The sequence below is a fragment of the Notamacropus eugenii genome, chromosome 6 (genome assembly GCF_028372415.1).
Source record: "Notamacropus eugenii isolate mMacEug1 chromosome 6, mMacEug1.pri_v2, whole genome shotgun sequence".
Lineage (NCBI taxonomy): Eukaryota > Metazoa > Chordata > Mammalia > Diprotodontia > Macropodidae > Notamacropus > Notamacropus eugenii.
In genome coordinates this window covers 59,968,345-59,989,355 of record NC_092877.1, presented here as the reverse complement: position 1 = coordinate 59,989,355, position 21,011 = coordinate 59,968,345, and the positions used below count along the sequence as shown (strand labels likewise).

General features: G+C 37.3%; 1 protein-coding gene across 5 annotated transcripts in view; it reads right to left on the bottom strand.

Annotated features, from left to right (window-relative positions):
• JAKMIP1 (janus kinase and microtubule interacting protein 1) overlaps nucleotides 1-21,011 on the bottom strand; it is a 252,553-nt gene that overhangs the window by 39,313 nt on the left and 192,229 nt on the right. For 4 of the 5 annotated variants that reach the window (XM_072620189.1, XM_072620188.1, XM_072620190.1 and 1 more), the window contains 2 exons: nucleotides 18,358-18,420; nucleotides 13,393-13,763 (listed from right to left, as the gene is read on the bottom strand). In XM_072620189.1, coding sequence (XP_072476290.1) covers nucleotides 13,590-13,763; nucleotides 18,358-18,420 — 237 coding nt within the window. In that variant the 3' untranslated portion in view covers nucleotides 13,393-13,589. Of the gene's footprint in view, nucleotides 1-7,565; nucleotides 7,632-8,228; nucleotides 8,283-10,903; nucleotides 11,006-13,392; nucleotides 13,764-18,357; nucleotides 18,421-21,011 lie in introns of those variants that run through there. The other variant, XM_072620192.1, reaches the window with a different exon arrangement.

Here is a 21,011-nt window from a genome sequence, read left to right as displayed (position 1 = left end):
TAAGCATTTATTAAGCACCTACTATATGCCATGCGCTGCTAAGAACTGGGGGTATAAAGAAAGGCAAAAGATAGTCCCTGCTCTCAAGGAGTTCACGTTATAGTTGGGGGAGACAAAATGGAAGCAACTGTGAAAAAAAAGATATACAAAATAAATTGGATAAAGCAAAAGAAGGAAGCATTAAGGGAAATCAGAAAACGCTTACAGAAAATAGGGTTTTACTGAGACTTGAAGGAAACAAGGGTAGCCGGAGGTAGACATGAGGAGGGAGAGAATTCCAGGCATGGGGGTCAGATAGGAAAATTGATAAGTGTATATTGTGGGAACAACTGAAAGGATGGTTGTTTAACTGCATCACAGAGTACATGGAAATAGGAAATAAGAAAACTGAGAAGGTGGTATGGGACCATGTTGTGAAAGGTTTTGAACAACAAATAGAGAGTTTTATATTTGATCCCAGAGATGATCATGAGCCACTGGAGTTTAATGAACAGAGATCTGGTGTGGAAATGATATAGTCTGATCTTTGCTTTAGAAAGTTTAACTTGACAGCCAAGTGATGGAATAACTAGAAGAAGGAAAGACTTGAGGCAGTAAGACCAACCAGAAAGCTACTGAAATAGTACAGGCACAAGATGATCAGGGAGTGAACCATGGTGGTAGCAGTCCCAGATGAAAGATGAAGAGATGTTATAAAGGTAAAAGCCATAGGACTTAACACTAGATTGAATATGGGGAGTGAGAGAGTATGAGAATTTAAGGATGTCAGCCAGGATGTGAGCCTGAGAATGGTGTATTGAGGTATTAGGTATTAGGGTTTTAGGGAAGTTCTGAAGGGGGAAAGGTTAGAAGACAAAGATTTTCAGTTCAGTTTTGAATATATTGACTTTGAGATGCACATGAGAAATCTAGCTTGAGGTGTCCAACAGACCATTTAAAATGAGACTGGAGGTCAGAACAGGTTAGGACTGGATAATTAGAAAGTCATTAGCATAGAGATAAAAATTTAATTCACAAACAACTAATAAGATCAATAAATGAAACAGTATAGAGAAGAATTCTCAAAGTGTGGTCCTAGGACCCTGATAGTTCCCAAGACCTTTTTTCATGGGGTCTGCAAAATCAAAACTATTTTCTTCATCATCATAATGTTTTCATATTTAATATGATAAATATCAGTAGATATAACCCATAGAAACAGAAACTCTTTGGGGGGACCCAATAATTTAAAAGTATAATAGGGTTTTGAAATCAAAAACTTTGAAAATAGTGTACGGGGACAAAAGAGGAATGCCTAGGACTGAGCCTTGAGGGATATCCATTGAATATGATGAAGGAGATAGTACTGCTGTTTGCTCTGGATATGATCAGTTTAGACCATATCTAGAATATTTTTTCATCACTCTGGGTGCCACATTTTATTTTCTGTAAATAGTATTTTTTTCCATTTACATGTAAAGATTGTTTTCAACATTCATTTTTTCAACATTTATTTTTATAATATTTTGAGTTCCAGATTTTTCTCCCTCCCTCTCCTCTACCCTCCCCAAGCCAGCAAGCAATGTGATATAAGTTATACATTTGCAATCATGTTAAACATATTTCTACATTAGTTATATTGTGAAAGAAGAATCAGAACAAAATTCAAGAACCATGAGAAAAAAAGTGAAAATAGTGTGTTTTGGTCTGCATTCAGATTTCAGAGCTCTTTGAATATGGATAGCATTTTCCATTATGAGTCTTTTGGAACTGTCTTGGATCATTGCATTGATGAGAAAAGCTAAATCTATCATAGTTGATCATCACACGGTGTATCTGTTACTGTTTACAATGTTTTCTTGGTTCTGCTCCCTTCTGGGTGCCACATTTTAGAAAAGACATTTTCAAACTGGACAAAGGAGGGCGACTGAAGACCATGTCATACAAGGAATGATTGAATAAACTGGGACTATTTGGCTTGAAGAATGTAAGACTTACAGGAGACATGATAGATCTTTTCTAGTATTTAAAGGGCTGCCATGTTTAAAAAGGGTAAAGCTTGTTCTGCTTAGCCCCAGAATAAAAAACTAGGAACAGTGGGTGCATGTTGTAGAGAGAGGCAAGTTTGGGTACCATGTAAGGGTAATCACTTATAAGGAATATGGCAGAGAGAATTTCTGTTCAGGTATAGATGGTATATGCTGGTGAATGTTTGATAGCCACTGTGAAAAGGTATGACACATGTTTAAGTGGAATCTTCATGATTAACATTTATATTCCATCACTTTCTAAAGCCTAGAAATTAACAAAACAATAAATCAATGTCTGATCTGTCGAGCTTTCCAATTTTAGAGGTGTAAATTTGAAAACTGGTTGTTTGAAACTGGATCCAGCATCCCCCAGGTATTGGTGGGCTCAATAACTTCTGAAGTCTCTTCTTCCCTTCATTAAATAATTAGAGATGCTCCAAAGCAGAATAGGTTGCCTCAAGACATGGTGAATTCCTATCACTGGAGATCTTCAAATGGAATATGGATGATGACTTGTCAGGAATATTGTAGAGGAAATTTCTATTCAGACAGAACTTACCCTAGATGTTTTTTGAGGGAATTCTCAGCTCTGGCACGGTACTCAGTGATACGAAAGACTAACATGTAAAATTGACTTTTATGTATATTTAAATATAATTTGGCTATCAGAAGAGTGTGAGTCAGTTTGTCATACTAATGATTTCATCTTTGTAAAAGTGAGGAAAAAGTAGTGAAAAATGAATAGAAAAGTGAAGGAGAAAGCCTATGTTAAAGATTTGCTGTGTGCCAAGCTAAACGCTGGTGATATAGATAAAACCAGGCAAAACAGCTCTTTACTTCCAAAGGCCTGCATTTTAATAGGGGACGATGATATACAAAGGTGAACTGGAAAGCTGCAGTGGGTAGGGAGAGAACACGTATGGCAACATGGTTTGGAAATGACGAGGAATTGAAATGGAGGCCTGATTCTAGACAAGATAAGGCAAAAGTACAGCAAGAGGGTCCTGAGATAGAGTTTAAGTTTTCAGTGGGAGGTAGATGAGGAAGTTGGTCAAAATGTAGCTGTAATGGTTTAGAAACGGCCAAGAATGAGGGCAATAATTATCCTGGGCATCTAATCAATAAGGATGGACAGGCACTTGAGGTAGAAATGGTGGGAACTTTTAAAGAAAATCTTAGAGTTCATCATCTTAGATTTCAAAGAGCTTAGAGGAAGGGTGGAAAAGATACAAAAGCATAAGATTGATTGAGGCAAAGTTAACAACTTTGAGATGGATGGGTTGATATCAGGAATAAAAATCTAATAATAAAGACAATTTTTTCTAATAAGGAGAAACAGGAGGAATGGCTCAAGCAAATCAATGTGGCTAGACAAGCACCAACTCACAAAAAACATGTTAGAGATGGAAGAAAGGGAACTAAAGATGAATAAAAACAAATAAAGAAAGTTAGTGTGATCCCATAAGAACAATGTCTAAAGCCTAAGTGAGCTAAAATTGGAGTTTTGTGCTACAGTGATGGAAAAGAGATGAAAGGAGAGTCAGAGCTAGTGTACAGAGTGGATGGGATGATGATAGTAGGTAACAGAGAAGGAAAAATATACACCTTATCTTTTTCCTTCTGTTTCCTCTGCCAAGGTATTATGAAGCATCTCTTAAGAGGCACTGTGCTAGTTGTTGAATGTAGGAGGGCAGAAATGGCAAACAATCCCTATACTGATGGAACTTATACCCTAATGAGGGGATACAACATGCAAAGAGAGAAGTACATACAAAAAAATTTGAGAGCCGAATACATTAACAACAAAGGGCGTCAAGTAAGGCTTTGCATAAAACAGAGTTCCTGAGTGGTCTTGAAGAAAATGAGGGATAATAATTGATGACAATGATGATGATGATGATGATGATGATGATGATGATGATGATGATGATGATGATTTATAATGTTTTAAGTTTTGCAAGGCACTTTACAAATATTTCCCATTTAATCTTCATAATCCTAGGAGGTACTATTATTATCTCCAGTTTGTAGATGAGGAAACTGAGGCAGACAGAGGTGAAGTAACTTTCCCAGCGTCACACAACTGGTAACTATTTGAGTCTGCATTTGAATTTAAGTCTTCCTGCTTGTTCACTGCTTTAGCCACCGTATTACCTAGCTTCTCTTAAGGGACAAAGATGAGGAAAGCAAGCATTCCAGGGATGGGACATGCAACATAGAATTATGTGATGACATGCTGAGTGAAGGGTTAGTAGACTGGTTTGGCTGCACATTTAAACCTAAGTACGGTATTTAATATGATAGAGATGTGGAAAGGTACGTGGGGTCAAGTCAGGAAGAGCTTTAAATGGTAAGCTGAGGTATTTGTATTATATCTGAGAAGCAAGAAACTTCTTATACAAAAGAGTGCCAGTTTGGTAGCAGTGGACAGAACTCATGTTCTATGGACATCTCCTTCCAGAATCCCGTGTCAACTCCATGCCATAAAGATAAAAAGATCCTGTTCTGAAATGCAACATATTTAATGCCAGGGAGTAGCTACTTTTCCATTTTAGTCTCTTTATATTTAATAAAATGCTTAAAAATAAATCATACTTGTCATTGTGATGCACAATAGTAGATGAGTAAGCTTAAGTTGCTTTTTATGTTCTAAACCAATAGAAGAAGGAAAAAATGTCAGTCTACCATTCTAATATAATGAAACATAATATAGCTTTTCTGTTTATAATTGCTGTCTGGACATTCAAAAGCCATCTCCATTATCTAGCAGAGGATGATTTTATTCACTTAAACTGAACATGACCTTGGCTATGGCTAGATATTTGTAGGGAAACACCTTGCTTGGCTGTGAAGTGATCAAAGTTCAAAACAATCAGTGAGTATGACAAGAATATTTGATATTTTAAATAGCATTTTAAGATTTCCAAAGCATTTCATGGAAATTACCTCATCACAAAATAGGTAGTGAAAAGATAATTTTTCCATTTTACAGGTGAGGAAACTGAAGACCTGAGCGGTTAAGTGATATGTCCAATGATACCCAGTTGGTAAATGGAATAAACTGATACTGAGAACAGGAGGTCTCCTTACATCAAACCCATACAGAGTGATATCATAGAAAAAGCTCTAGATTTGAAGTCAGTATCATAAAGGTCTTTGGAAAGTGTAAAGTGCTACGCAAATGCTAGCGATCATTATCATCATCATTGTCATGATGAATTCTACCCGCTTACTATCTGTTTGACTCTGGTAAGTCAAATCACCTTTCTGCAGGTGCATAAAGGTGGCAGCAATCCTTTGCTGCCTTTTTCAGAGGGCTTTTGTGAGGAAAAAGTTTTGTAAGATTAAAAGCCATATGATCATGAATTATCATCATTACTATATTGTAATTACTATATTGTAGTTATAGGAAGTTATAAGAACTTGTAGTTCTTATAACTTGTAGCTATAGGAAGCAGTGAAGTCAGGCTGACTAAAGTCAGCAAGGGTCCAAGACAGTCTAGCAGGAGCCAGTCTGTGCCTCATTATTTTAAAGCCACATTTTGTATGTTTCAGAAAAAATAAATCCATCAATGTTTATTGTAAGACATATGCTTCTTTGGGAAGATAGTAAGTCAAGAACTTATGAAACATTAGATAAAGGAGAGACAACCTGCAACTCTTTCAGTTTCAATTGTTTAATGTAGGAGTCCTTGAAGTAGGGTTCTTGAATTTTTTAAAAAAATATTTTGATAACTGTCATTTCAACCCAATTGGTGTCCTTTGTAATAATAATAATATATATATACATATATTTTGTTTTATTCATTTAAAAAAACTTATTCTGAGAATGGGGTCCATAGGTTTCATCAAACTGCCAAAACGATCCATGACACAAAAACATTTACAAACCCCTAGCTTGGAAGATCCATTATTTCACTGGTTATGGGTGTTCTCTACATTTTCTCAGTCCATAAACTCACACACAACAAAAAAATCATAGGACCAAGAATTGGAGAGAACCACATCATCACCTTATCCAACTTCCTCTTTCGCAGAAGAAGAGAGTAGTGGCATGCCAAATTCATCAAAGTATGTAGCAGAATCAAAATCTGAATTCAGGTTTTCTGCCTCCAGATATAATACTTTTTCAGCAATACCCTACTACCTTTTCTGGTGACTCATTTTCTTGTGAGGAACTTCTTTACACTTAGCTATGCTGGTCCTGGGATAAGAAGATTAATTATGTGACCCACCTTCTACCCACGTTCTTCCCAGCTTGGTAAGGCCTGCCACAAATGGTACTTCACTGACATAGACTTCAGGAGGCCAGGATCATCTCCATAGTTCAAGGAGGTATCAAAGGAAGGTGTGAAGGCATTGTCTCATATCTGTCTCACACTATGGTGTTTTCTCAACAAAACTTTGTTAAAAATTGAATTAATGTCACTCTTACTTAGTAGTGACTTCAGGTAAAAGGCCCTCACAACTAAAACAAGATGAAATTGATTTAAATAATGTATCTGCCAACAGTATTTTCTGAAATATTTGCAAAAGGAAGTAAAGAAATGCAAAAGAGAGAAAAAAAGCATTTTTTCAAGGACCATTCATTGCTTCGCACATATAAAGATAATCAATCAATCATCATTTATTAAGCCTTTACTATGCACTAGGCACTGTGTTAGGAGCATGGGACAGGAAGGCAGAAATAAAATAATCCTTTCCTCATAGTGAATGCATGCTATCTCACCTATCAAAGTTATGCACACTGACAAATTGATAAGAATTATCATTCCCATTTCTCATAAATTTACAGTTCGCAAAGTACTTTCCTTACAACAACCCGTTGAAGGAGGCGATTCAAGTATTATTATCATCACACTGTCTTTCACTATAATTGTAAACAATTGGACAAGTCATTTTTCAAAAGAGAGAAGTAATAAAGATCTAGAATTGAACATTTACATAAAATTCTTTGTAACCATATGGATCTCTCCACGTGTGACATAATTAAACCTGTATTTTCCTTACTAAAATAAGGTTTACAGGAAGACAGACATGTGACACATAGGATGGGCAGGTTGGAATGGGTTGTGATGAGCATCACTGGAAGGGGTCACCACACATCAGTGAGATCCTGGAACTAGAGCAATATTTCCATATTATGGAAACTTAGATGGATGGGGTAAAATGTAGGTATTCGTAAAAATATGTAGACGATACCTTTTTAAAGAATAGTTATCTTTTAATTCAATTCAGCAACCACTTATTTAGCACCTACTATGTTCAAGGTACTAACACTGTTTAACATGATTTCCATTTTTCATATAACTGAATATTCTGAAAAGAATCTTGTGGCATTATGATCAGGACCTGAAATAACATGGTTAGAAGCGGAATATCACCAAAATCAAGAAAGAAAATGAGCACATGCACATGCCCATATAGATAGAACACACAGCAGAAATACATGCTCTGAGAACAAACAGACAACAAATAGAAACTCAATGTACAGTTTCTTGTATGGTACTGTGAAAACTTGATGGATAGATGGACAAAAATTTGATTGAATTCTACCTTTTCACACAGAGAAAGGACAGTTCCAGCTTGGATTATTGCAACCTGTTCTTCATTTCTCAAATTCTAAAACACAAAAATGGGCAATCACATTTTACACTGGATTCCAGATCCATACGCACACAGTTATTGTCAGACAAGCACAAAAGGTTCTCATCGGGCTGCATCATGAAGCATCTTTCTCTAAGTATTTTTTTTAAATAAAAATAAAACTAATTTGGGGCAAATTGTTGAAATATTACTGTCCCAAAGTGTAGAACATTTTACTTTGTGCTTATCGAGTATACATAATATAGCCTCTATCAAGGCAAGTATATGTACATATATTTAAAAGTGTAAAACAGTAAATACCTTATATGTCAATAAAAGATACAGTATATTTATTAGGACAGATAGAGAAGCAAAGAAGTTTTGCTCTTTTCCTGGGTGTTCATTTTTGTCTCTAGTTTTCCTATTTCTTTTAAAAACAAAAGGATGGTAAGGGCAAGGTCTATCCTTTATGTCTTTAAGAATAAATGTTGACATAGCATGCTATCCAGGAAAATGGCCATACAAAAGTCTTACATTGTATCTATTAAACTAGCTCTAATAGGAAAATAAACCACAGCAGACACCCCATTTAAAACAAGAATACAAAACCAAAAATGGATCATTCATAGTTACCCCATTATCTCCAAGGATATCTAATTTCTTCATAAGATCAGAAATATTCACATCCTAGAAAAGATTTCCAACATACATATTTTGTGAGCTACGTTATATATCAAACTCATTTATGAGCCATATTCTTCCACTTTTCAATAAAGTTCCCAATGACAAAAAAGTATCTTTTATACACATTACAATGCTTTAGAGATCCCTGTTTGTGGAAAACTTGATATTCACTTTTTTCCCCACCAGCGTCTATTCCTTTTAATTGCATGTAACTTGGATGTCCTAGTTACAGTTTGAATAAGGTGCATTGAAAAGCTCACAGGGTCATATATTAAGAGCTGAAAGGGAACTTCACAGTGACTATTACAATCCCACCTCATTTTCACAAGTGAAAAAAATTCTAGATGCAAAGAGGTGAAGGGATTTCTTCAAGATCACAGAGGTAGAGAATGAAACGGACAGGACATGAAGCCAAGTCCTCTGGCTCTAAACCCAGTGTTCTTGGATCCAACATTATAACATGTTGCTTCTACAGAATGTAAGGTTAATCATACTCTGGGAACAATCAGTGTTTCCCAGTTATTTCTTTTTCTCTTTCAGACCTGTGATGATGTTGGTGGAGACAACACCCTTGCCCCCCTTCAAGGAAAATCTCCCTACCGATGTAAATTGGCAACTATTCTGCAATTTACAGACTTCACAGATTGCTTGGGGGCACTGGAAAAGTTAATGAACTTGCCCAGGGTCACATGGCAAGTATGTACCAAAGGCAAAATTTAAACGTAGGTTATCCAGACCCTAAGTCTATTTCTCTATCCATGTTTCCTCTATATAGTGAATATATAGAAGAAAACATGCTAAGTTAATAAATTGTTTCTAAAACATATGGAGAAGCCCAGATGTTATCTGTCTCCTTAAAGAAAATGAAATGCTATCATCCCATCTATTCAAGAGACTAATAATGAAAAGTCAATCCTATTCTTAGGGCAAAATTGAACATCACACAGCAACTGGGAACTAAAGCATTTACTAAATATAGTATAAGGACAAAATGACTCATCCATCGTCACTGAGACTTTACTTGCAAAGATGGGCAACCAGGAATGACATGACTAGCATGCCACTGGCATACCAAGATTGAAATGTCATCAAATAAGAGGTAAATAGGATTTATCACTGAAAGAGGCCTTAGAGACCATCTAGTCCAAATCCCTCCTTTATACAGATGTGACAATTGAGATCCAGAAAATCTGAGGCTTCCCTAAGCACACACAGATTGTAAGTAGTAGAGGCAGGTGCTCTAACTCCAAATCTACTGCTCTACTGCCTCAAATAGTTAGGTTGTAAAAGTGAGACACAAGTACACATGGAAAAAATAATATAAATACCTTCCAATAAAATTCATGGGGCTATTATGGGGATGATAGACCTACAATATGTTATCTTTCTGAGACGCTGAACATGTTATAGTCATTCCAGCATATTAACTTGCCCTTTGGATGATACTAAGTCAGCTAAATTCATTCTGTTCATGTAGGTACCTGCATTATAAAGGAAGCATGTAATATTGATAATAACAGTAATGATAGCTTAATATTATATAGCACTTTAAAGATTTCAAAACACTTTGCACTTGTTATCTCATTTGATCCTCACAACACTATGAGGTAGGTGCTATTATCCCCATTTCACAGATGAGGAAGTTGAGGGAAAAAAAACAGATTAAATGGCTTGCCCAGGGTCTTATAGTTAGTAAGCGTCTGAAGCAGGATTTGAACTCAGAGCTTCCTGACTCTAAGTCCTATGCTCTATCCACTGTTCCAACTAACTGCCTGCAAAATATAATTATGTTATCCACTTGTCTATCAACTTGGTATTCATCAATAGGTAAATTCCTATTAAAGTAATTGGAAGCAATTTCAATAAAGGCAATTTATTAACTGCAAAAATAATAGTAACAAATCCTACTTCTTGATCACATTATGGTTTACCAAATACTTGCCTCACAGAAACCCAATGAAGTAGGTAGTACAAATACAGTTAGTTCCATCGTACAGATAGTTTAATCAAAGTGGACAAAGAAAATCAAGGGGCCTGACCAGGCTGCCATAGCTGGTTATGTCCAGAAGCTACGAATGAACTTCAGGTTTTCTGACCCTGCTCCTTTTGCTAGCCCTTCTTCCTCTCACATGCACCAAGGGCTCTCATATCATGCTTCATAGAAGACTGATCTTATAGGGCTGAACTTCTTTGTCTGGAAAACCACTACACTGACATTAGAATCAAGGTGTCACTAAATGTTCTGTAGCCTTGGAGTAATGGAAAGTGTTATGGTTGGAAACTCTAACTGTACCTTTCTTTTCCAGAAAGGAAACACAAAAGAGTTAGAGCAGGAAGGAAAGTTAGAGATCATCTAATCTAACCCCCTCATGTTACAAAGGAGGAAACTGAGACCCAGAGAGAAGTGATTACATTGTGATCACATTGGGAAAATTGAGAAAGATGAGATGTGACCCTTTGACCCTTTATGCTATATCCCAAAATATGATTTCAGTACTATGACTTCTCCCATAAGAATAGATTTAGGATAATTGACTCTCCTTGCCCCTCCCCCCAGTGGAACTTGACATTTGAACTAATCTCATTGCCATCAAGCCATCAGGAGCCAACAAAGGCACATCTACCTTTATTCCTTCTTGGTGACAGAACAGCTGAAGCGCACTTCCGTTGTTTTCCGGGAAGGTGGTTATGTGAAGATTAAATGCCGGGGACCTTCGTTCTCTCTCCTGAGAAAAAGATTTTGTTTAAAAACAACTTTATTTGATTATGGATTGTTTTCCCTTTTTTTGATATACATTCAAAATAAAAGCCATGAATTCTAGTCAGTGAAGAGCTTGCTAAAAGCAAACATATTCATACTGTCGTATCCTTGCCCTTCAAAAAACCATGGTGTTTTCATGCCTCTCCAATCCATTAAATGTTCTTTTCAAAATTTATTCACATCTCAAGTGCCTCCAGTTTCACCCATTTAACTAGGAAAGAATAGTAATCATAAGATTAAACATTTCTCATTGACACTGTAAAATTTGCTGTTATATACTATTTTAATGTAAGTTCCTTATGGTAAGGGACTGTCTTATGTACCTCTTCCAGTGCCTGGTTCATTGCTCAGTACACAGTAGGTGCTTAATAAATGGTTGGTGAATGAATGGATGGATGATGAAAACATCAGGAACTACTAATAAATTCAATCTCAATAAATACTTCCACTAACATTTTCATACACACTGCCATAAATAAACTTGTGTAACAACACAACGAAGGCGAAAGCTCCTTTTGTTAAGTTTAGAAATTCAGAACTTATTCCCCAAGAAGTGTTTTTCGATCCTACATACAAGTGGTGGAAGGTAAAAAACCAAAAATAAGCAAACAAAAGGCAGGATCAGATTAAAGCACGAGCTATGGAGGTTAAATTATGCTATCTGATCCCCTCGGGAAAAATACTTGGCACTTTGTATGACTGCATTTATATCGTCATCATAGATGGATCTGATGAAAGTGATGTTGAAGTCAGCATTAACAGAGACAAGTTCTTAAAACTGCCCTGAAAACAAGTATTGATTAACAGAAGAATAATATTCTAATGTTAGAATTATCATTTTTGTCCTCTCAATTGAATCAAGTCAAGAAATCAGTGGAACTCTTCAGAAATCTGCCAAGTGAACAAATTGGTCCAGAACAAATCCTACATTTGGAAGTCATGTTCAAAACCTGCAATAACTTGAAAGGAAGCATCATCATTTCATTTTATAAAAGCCCAAAATGGACTAATCTGAATTTGAACATCTAATTGGGGGGTGGGGGGAATGTCCCTGTTACCATGAAGAACAAAGATTTTTGACTCTTCCATTCTCATCTGACATCCCACTGAAATGATCAACTATAGAGAAAAACAGCATGATAAAAGAATGAGCACATTTTGTACAAACAAAGTTAAAAAATAATTTGGACTGATTTCTAAAAACTTCAAAAGACAATAGGGAAAGATAAAAACTTGGATACCGGTAGGTTTTACGATCATAGTTATGTAAGTATTTTTTTTAAACTTGGGCAAAAAAATCTCCAAGCATAGGAGGTACCTTTTTAAGAATAGGTTCCTAGCAATCCTACAAGTAAAAAGTGTTGTCTTGGTTTTATTTTCAATGGAGATTTTCTTAAATTAAGTGCATAATTTAATCTGTGTCCAAAGTAGCCAAGTGACACATTAAAATTTAATAATCAACAATAAGATCAGGACACATTCCATGACAGAGTAAAATAAAAGATGTTAAAGGATGGGAAAACCATAATTGTGACAGAAATCAAGGCTACAGAGTGGAAGCAGGAAGAATGACAAGAAGGTGTCCACTACTAAAGTGGACAGTAGAAGGAAAAGAAAGGTTGATTGAAAGACGTTAGAGAAAAGTCTATGGGACAACATCACTATGAGTATTTTAGAAAATATGCAGACATATATAGAGATGGTACTAGAGATGATAAGGATGTTTTCAGAGAGAGAAAAGGGGCATCATTCCAGCAAATCTGCATGAGCATCAATAAAAGCTGGTGAACATGAATGTGCCAATGTACCACAAAGCAACACAGCCTGAGGGAACATCCAAATATAATTCAACGGAAAGGGCACTTCTTGCACTGGATAAAACAAACATTGTTTCTCAAGGCTGTTGGGAAAGTCTAGGAGAAACATGGCTTCCATGCTTGAGTATTCTGCACATTGCATCCCTCTCCACTTGTATGAGCATATCGTAGCTTTAGGTGTAACTGACAATTTCGGATCCATCAAGGTCCTTCTCTTGACTAAAGCAGCAGCAATTTGGAAGAGTCACTGCGCAAATCAGCCCTTTTTAATGCATCTCTACTTACCTTGAATTAGTGAGGACAAATAGAAAACTGGCTGTGATTGACATTAAACACAGTACAGATTCAGGTGCTGGCTGGTGTCAAAGCCTAACATTGCAAAATGTGATATTCGCTGCATGCAAGATCACTTCCAAAAGTGTGTTATTAATTGAAAAAGTGCTACTCTCCAAGTCTGTAGTTTGCATACCAGGTGATCGTACATGCAGGAAAGGAGTAGTTATGGAAATGAAACACAAATAAAAAAGGCAAAATATTGCAAAAACAAATTATTTTATTAAGTGCAAAACAAGCTATACGCAATAAATAGATTAGCTCTTTTACATCCTCGGATACTTCTATGAGCATTGTCTCCAAAACATATTAAGGCAGTGAAATTATTCTGAACATACAGAGGAAAGAAAAAAAAGTATAACATTTCCCCTTTACACATGCTTTAGACAGCAGAGAACTTTACATGAATTTCAGTTTGGGTTCAAACAGAATTTCTGCTCCGTTTGAGAGTTTACAACAGATAGAATCTCTTACTTCCAGTTCTAGTACTCTGAATTCTAACAGCTCATTCTGGTCTTTTGCATCCTGCATCTCATTCTTCAGCTGACTCGTCTCCATTTCCATCCTGTAAATCTGAAGGAAAACATGAGGCATTAGTCTTAATGAGCATTATAATCAGTGAAGGCCATTGGATGTCTTCTCCCTTGACAGACAATGAAAACCCAAGGGGTAATAATAATTGCTGATAAAACGGGTCCAGGACACAGATGGGAAGCATCAGCTACTTTACTACCTTTGTTAAGTTGGGGAATAGGAGATCCAGAGAATCAAATAAGCCAATAGAGGCAAGTTGACTTGATTCAGAGAGAAAATTCCAGGAAATACAGTAGGGACTCAGGGAGAATCTTCAATCTTTGATAAGGGGAATTATTGCCATTAAGTAACCTAGTGGGGGCTTGTGACTAATTCATTGAAAATAAATACTGTTGTGTGGGCACAGGAGGAATGGGTAGTGTACAGGTAGGTTAACTCACATGGAGTGGATCATAGGATCTAGACCTGTAAGGAACTTCAACGCAAAGAATATTGAATTTAGTGTCTGGTGACTTGGATTCAAATCCAGGCTATCCTATTGCTATCTGTGTGTGTGTGTGTGTGTGTGTGTGCGCGCGCGCGTGTGCGTGTGAGTGTGTTCTGGAGGGGGCACACAGTTCCCTTATCTGTGAAATAAGGGGGCTGGACTATATAACTTTCCAGATCCAAAAACCTATGATCCTATAGTCATCTAAGTCAACTCTCTCATTATATAGTGGAGGGAAGAAAATAAACATTCATAAAACACTTACTATGCTCCAGGCACTATGCTAAGCACTTACTAAATAATATCTCATTTGATTCTTGCAACAACCTTGGGAGGTGGGAACTATCATTACCTACATTTTGCAAATGATTAAACTGAGGCAGATGGAGGCTATGACTTATCCAAGGTCAAACAACCAGTAAGTGGCTGGATTTGAACTAAAGTCTACCTGACTCCAGCCCCACAGCTCTGTCCACTGTGTTGCCTAATGGTCCCAAGAAGCTGAGGCCCTAAAAAGAAAATGATTAGTTAAAAGGGTGAAATGAAGATGAATAGTTGGTAAAGTCCATTACTGAAATAGATTGTCTTTCTCATAGTTTTGAGTAGGGTGTATTCAAAACTATACATTCAAAAAGCAACTTACTGAGTTCTTATAAGAGATTTCTCTCTTGCTCTTACTTAAAATTTATGATTTTATAATATAAAATTAAAGAGAAACACACTGCTATAAATATGAAAGATAAGTATGCAAGTTCATTATCAGAGGACTTGCAAAACATAGACTTATCAGCAGAGGGTTGGACATTAAGTGATGCTTTTTTTAAAGGTAAGACTTAAAAAATGCTGTCTACTCAAGGCCCAGAGGGTCTGAGAACCGTGGTAGTGAAGGGAACACAAGAAAAATGCAGCCACAGTTCTTATGAGGTACTAAAATAGGTGGATACACACACAAGAAAAACGTAGCAAGATTTGTTGTTAATCCTTCATTCTTGAAACTGCCTTTAAAAAAACTTATTAAATTCCTACATCGCATTTTCCGTATCCTTTAAGAAATTCTCATCATGTTAGTTACAGCTGAAAAAAGCGTTCTGGTTTATGTATGACCTAAAATCCCACTCTCTAAAATGTTGCAATGCCATATCATTTCATATGTGGCCCCAAAATTGAAGCCTTCAATTCCAAGGCCTGACCATCTAAGAATAAGTTATGACATATATCAACTTGTATTAAATGGGATTCCTATCACTTAAAAGGCTAATACATCACTGTGGTTCTCAGTTCATGCATTTCCTAAGAAAGTGGAGTTTGCCATTCACAGAAAATGGTTCTGTCATCAGTTTAAAAAAGGAACAAGATACATTTTCAGATGAGTATATTGCTATGTGTTTGAATCAACAAGTTTCAATATTTATTTCACCCTCTGGTTCTAGAATATCAGGGCTGCTTTCCTTAATAATTTCATGAAAGATAATGTCTAGGCTCTTTTTTTGATCATGACTTTCAAGTAGTACCATAATTTTTAAATTGTCTCTCCTGGATCTATTTTCTAGGACAGTTGTTCTTCCACTGAGATACTTCACATTGCTATTTTTTCATTCCTTTGGTTCTTCATTCCTCTTGATTTTTCATAAAGGGATTTGCTTCCATTTTCTCCATTCTAATCTTTAAGGAATTAGTTTCCTCAGTGAGCTTTTGGATTTCCTTTTCCATCTGGCCAATTCTGCTTTTTAGGACAGTCTTCTCATTGGTTTTTTGGATCTCTTTTGTCATTCAAAAAGCCAATGAGAAGACTGCTTTTCATGATTTTCTTGCATCACTTTCATTTCTCTTCTCAGTTTTTGCTCTACTTTTCTTACTTGATTTTCAAAATCCTTTTTGAGCTCTTCCATGTCCTAATACCAACTCATATTTTTCTTGCAGGCTTTGGATGGAGGAGCTTTGACTTTATTTTTTTTTTTCTGTTTTCATGCTTTGGTCTTCCTTGGCACCAAAGTAAGATTCTATAGTCTGATTCTTTTTCCGGTTTTTGCTCATTTCCCCATCCATTTATTAGACTCGAGCTCTTTGTCAAGGTAGTTCTCTGCTTGCAGTGGGGTGGGGAATGTACTGTCAGCCACTTGATCTCCCCACAATCTGTGGGCCTAGAGCTCCAGAAACAGTGGCTGCAACTGTCCCTGCTGCTACTGTGGCTGCTGTGGGTTCCTCTGCATGCCCTGGAGCTGGGGCTGGACCACTCCACTCTCCTCTACTGGTCCCACAGGCTTTTTCCCATCGACCTTCCAATTTGTCCTCAGAGTTTTGGGGTCATGAAGTCTGGAAACCACAACATGTGTGAGAGATTTAGTCTCCCCAAGGCCTGCTCAGGTCCCCTCTATGCACTCACAGTCCACACTGGACTGTGCTGTGCTCCCAACGTGGCACAATAGATGCTTCCCAGGGACCTTCCAGGCTGTCTTGGGTTGGAGATTTGCTTCGCTCTGTCTTTCTGTGGGTTCTGCAGCTCCAAAATTTGTTTAGAGCCATTTTTTACAGGTATTTGGCTAGACTTGGAGGGAGAGCTCTAGAAAGTACGAGCTATTACTCCACCATCTTGGTCCACTCCACTAAAGCACCAAGTTTCTGATACATCATTATCCCAGTGTATTTTTTAAAATTCCTCTGATTGGAGATCACACTTTCATTGATCAGCAATCCAAGGCCATAGCTGAGGCCAAGACTAGAGCTTTTGATCTGATCTCAGTCTTTGTGGAAAAGATCTGGGGACGGTCATGGGGCTAGGGGAAGGTAAACAAGAAATTCCCCTGTTAGGAAATCTTTTATTTCAAGTCCTGAAAGTATTCACCCAAGTTATCCAGGATTGTACAGTAAAGAACACTGGATTTGAACTCAGGAGATTTTGGTTTAAATCCTGGTTCAGTCACCTATGTATAACCCTGATCACTGATTCTTTCTAGGTCTCGGTTTTAGCATATGGAGAATGAGAGAGTTGAAGGAGAAGTTTTAAAGAAGTCCACATCTATATCTAAATCCTAATTCTTGTTGCTCTTGATTTTATCCCTGGTTCCTCTAGGATCATAGAACCACAGACCCTCAGAGGTTCACTAAAAGCATGTGTCTGAACGAAAACCTCTTGTACAGTATCCTTCACAAGTGGTCATGCAGTCCATCAGTCTGCAACAGTCTTTGATCACCTTTCGTCAATGACTATCAGTCATTGAAGACCTTTAGTTTGGGGAGTTCACTCTCTCCCAAGCTAATACCTTCCAGTTTGGGATACCTCTAACTGTTAGGAAATTTTTCCTTTTCCTAAATCTTCCTTTCTCTACCTTTCACTCATAGCATCTAGTTCTCTTTTCTGAAGTCAAGCAGAACAAGCCTAAACTTTCTTCTGTGTAATAATCCTTCAAATGCTTTAGGACTGAGCTATCATGTTCCTTGAGCTGTCTTCTCCAGGCTAAATACTTCCATGTTCCTCCAACTGACTGATATATGTGCAGTTTTCAATCCCATTCCCCACTCCCACCCCCCACCTGGTTGATTGCACTCCTTGGGAGGTATTTCAGCTTATTAGCAGCTTAAACATAATCAAAGGAGAGGTTACTCCTATGGGATGCCCTGGGATAACTGAGATCAGCACCCTGTAGCACTTAACATGGTGCAGGCAGACAGTAGGTGTTTAGTAAATGTGAGTTGACTGGTAGTAGAAATAGCAGCAAATTGCCAAGAACAAAGAACAAGAAGGGCATAAAACAGTCTGAGGAATCTTTGCAAAGGATGACAAGCACAATAAGTTTGTAAACCTGTAGAATTTAGATCTGGAAAGGACCATCCAGGTCACCTAACTCAACCCATCATTTTACAAATGAGGAAACTGAGACCCAAGGAGAGGAAATGACTTACCTATAAAAAGTAAGGAGCAGAGACAGAGAACAGAAGACAGGGCTTCCAAATCTCAGCTCAGTACCCCATTCTCCAGTGTAGAAGCTAGTGTCCCTGACTTCTTCTAGTTTCTACCCAAGGATTCCTTCCCTCCCTTGCATTTCTCTGTACACTGTGTTTCTGTGTTTCCTTAATTACTACAGATCAGAGTAAACCCTTTATAAATTATAGAGCTGATTCAATAGATTTAGGATTCTGAACACATACCTTTTCTAACAGATCTTGGTTTGTCCTAATTAGCAACTGCTTCTCTTCAACCCATTTTGAGTCCTAAAGGAAAAAAAAAACATTAAATATGGTTACCCTTGTTAAACAAACTTTTCAAAGGTCATTATAATTTACACAGAAAACAGCATCAGGAAGAGACAGATTCTCTAACGTACTGGTTATGTGACTCTGGCCAATGTCACTCTCAGTGCCCCAGTGCAGAACCAGTTCTGACTTGCTTTAGTAAAGGGAGTTTCTCTTGGGGGGGGGGGTCCTTTCAGTAGTGAAATCAAATGTATGCAAAAAAATTTTAAACATTGTAACAGCTACATGGGGTTCAAGTTCCAAAAACCTTTTATAAAAGGGAATCCACTTTGCTGGGCTTTCCTTCCTCTCTTTGCTCAGCTCTTAACTTTGACATACTATGACTCTAAAGTGTAGGCACTCCATGTCCTGATGCAGACTAACACATGACCATACCTTCTGTCTTATGAGATTCTGATCCATAGCCTTCCACAAATACTCCACTGAAGAACTATCCAGTGTAGCTGGAGACCTTCTGGCTCATTCAGTATTCAATGGGTATGAACACAGCACTCAAGCTATCCTTCCTTCATCCTTCATTCTTACTTCATGACTGGCCCCACTGCCTTTCCTGTTACACTCTTTTGGTTTGATTATTCAACCAGTTTGGATTCCACCCAGCTGTTAGGTTGTCTAGCCTTCCATTTTGTCCTTAGAACATTATGAAAGACTTTTTGCAAATGTCTTGTTTTAAATTATTACACTGCACAATACCTGTACCATTGTTGACCTAGACTCCGCCTATGCTTCCTCTAGGATGACTTAGAAAAGGGAAAAGTTGTAGGCTTTAGTAAAGTTGAGCAGGGATTTGAGACTAGAGGGTAAATTATGGCAAGAAGTGTAATTTGCGAATCACACTTTTGTAAAAACCAAAGTGTAAATTATGGCAAGGAATATGGAATATGGTTGGAAGATAACAAATTTGGATAAAGGATGAATTCGCATCTTTGATCACTCATCAGCTATCCCAGACTATGAGCACCTTCATCTTGCTCCCTGGCTGCCTAGGACTCTTGACACCAAAACCTTTTGCCTGCTAACTGAGATTATATTTTTGGAACAACATCCTATGAGTCCCTATACCTTTCCAAAAGGAAAAAAAATATCATTTACCTGTCCAAGGTCCTGTTCCCTCAGGATCCTTTTCTCTTTTAGATGACAACTAGATATTAATCCCTACCAATTTCTGGTCATAACTCTAACAATAAACATTTTAAGGTGGCCTTCAGGAGTGAGCTTTAACCAAAAATAATAATTCCCAAGACTGGCCATATGATGAGCTCTGGAGCATAGCCCAACTATCCTAGTCCTTCAAATCATTCCACATATTTAGCTGCCTATTTGCCTAAGTTGGTCCAGGAGGCAAGTAAGAATCATACTATAAAGGGTAGTAACAGAATGTTAGAAGTAATAGGCAGACACTGTAACCCCAGAAAATATCTCTAGACTCAACCTAGGAAGCATTGCCCCTCAATTTGTGAAATATCAATTTAATAACAGAAATATTCTACTGTAGATAATATAATCAGAACTCTGACAACAGTAATTGATGTTTCTATAGAGCTTCAGTTTTTACAAATAATTTCTCAAAACAATTCTTTGAAGGTAATAGGACATGCATTATTATTATTATTATCCCTACCTTACAGAGGAGAAAACTCAAAGATTTCAGGTAATTTCCCCCAAGTCACATAGCTAAAAAAGTATCGAAGTTGGAATTCAAACCTAATTCTTTTTACTTCAAGGTCAGAGCTCTTCCTACCATGCTGCCTCTTCATTGACTTTCTGATTCAAAATCCTTCACTGGATGCCCAATGCCTATCTGCCCAAATCCAAGCTCTTGAGCCTGATATTCAAGGTCCAAACCATCTTTCCAACTTTATCTTACATTATTGCCCTTCCCAAGCTAGATGACATTCTGTCCCTAAATATGGCTTGAAATCTCATACCTCCAAGTCTGTGCTCATGCCCTAAGTCCCACCTAAAGAGTCCTTCCCTTTAAAGTCTGTAACAATCCTACAAATCCTTTAAGGCCCAGATCAAGTACCACTTCCACCTTGGAACCTCCTTGGATTTTTCCCACATCCCTAAAAGAATATTTCTTTCTTTTTCCTCACCAGGTATTCATGGCATGTATTTCAACCTACTCTGACAGCAGAATTATTTGTGTAGATCTTTAGTCACCCCCTCCCTCTTAGATTGTAAGTGACCTTAAACTTAGCTATCATGTCTTATGTATCTTTGTATCTCACATATCTATGGCATTACATATCATTTTATTCTCTCATGATTCATTTTATTCTCACAGCATCCCTAGGAAGATCCTACAGCAGAGAAAACTGAGATAGACAGGTGTAAAGGATTTGCCCAGTGTCACAAAGCTAGTAGACAATTGAAGCAGGATTTAAACAGAGGTCTTCTTGACTCTTGAGTCCAACAGTATCCACCTGCAATTCATGGAAATGATGGGGGTCTTCGAGGAAAAATGCCAATCCATCCTAAATTTTGTGATCAAGGAAAGGAAATGTGGCATTACATGCATCCAGGATTGTGGGACAGCAAATTTCAAA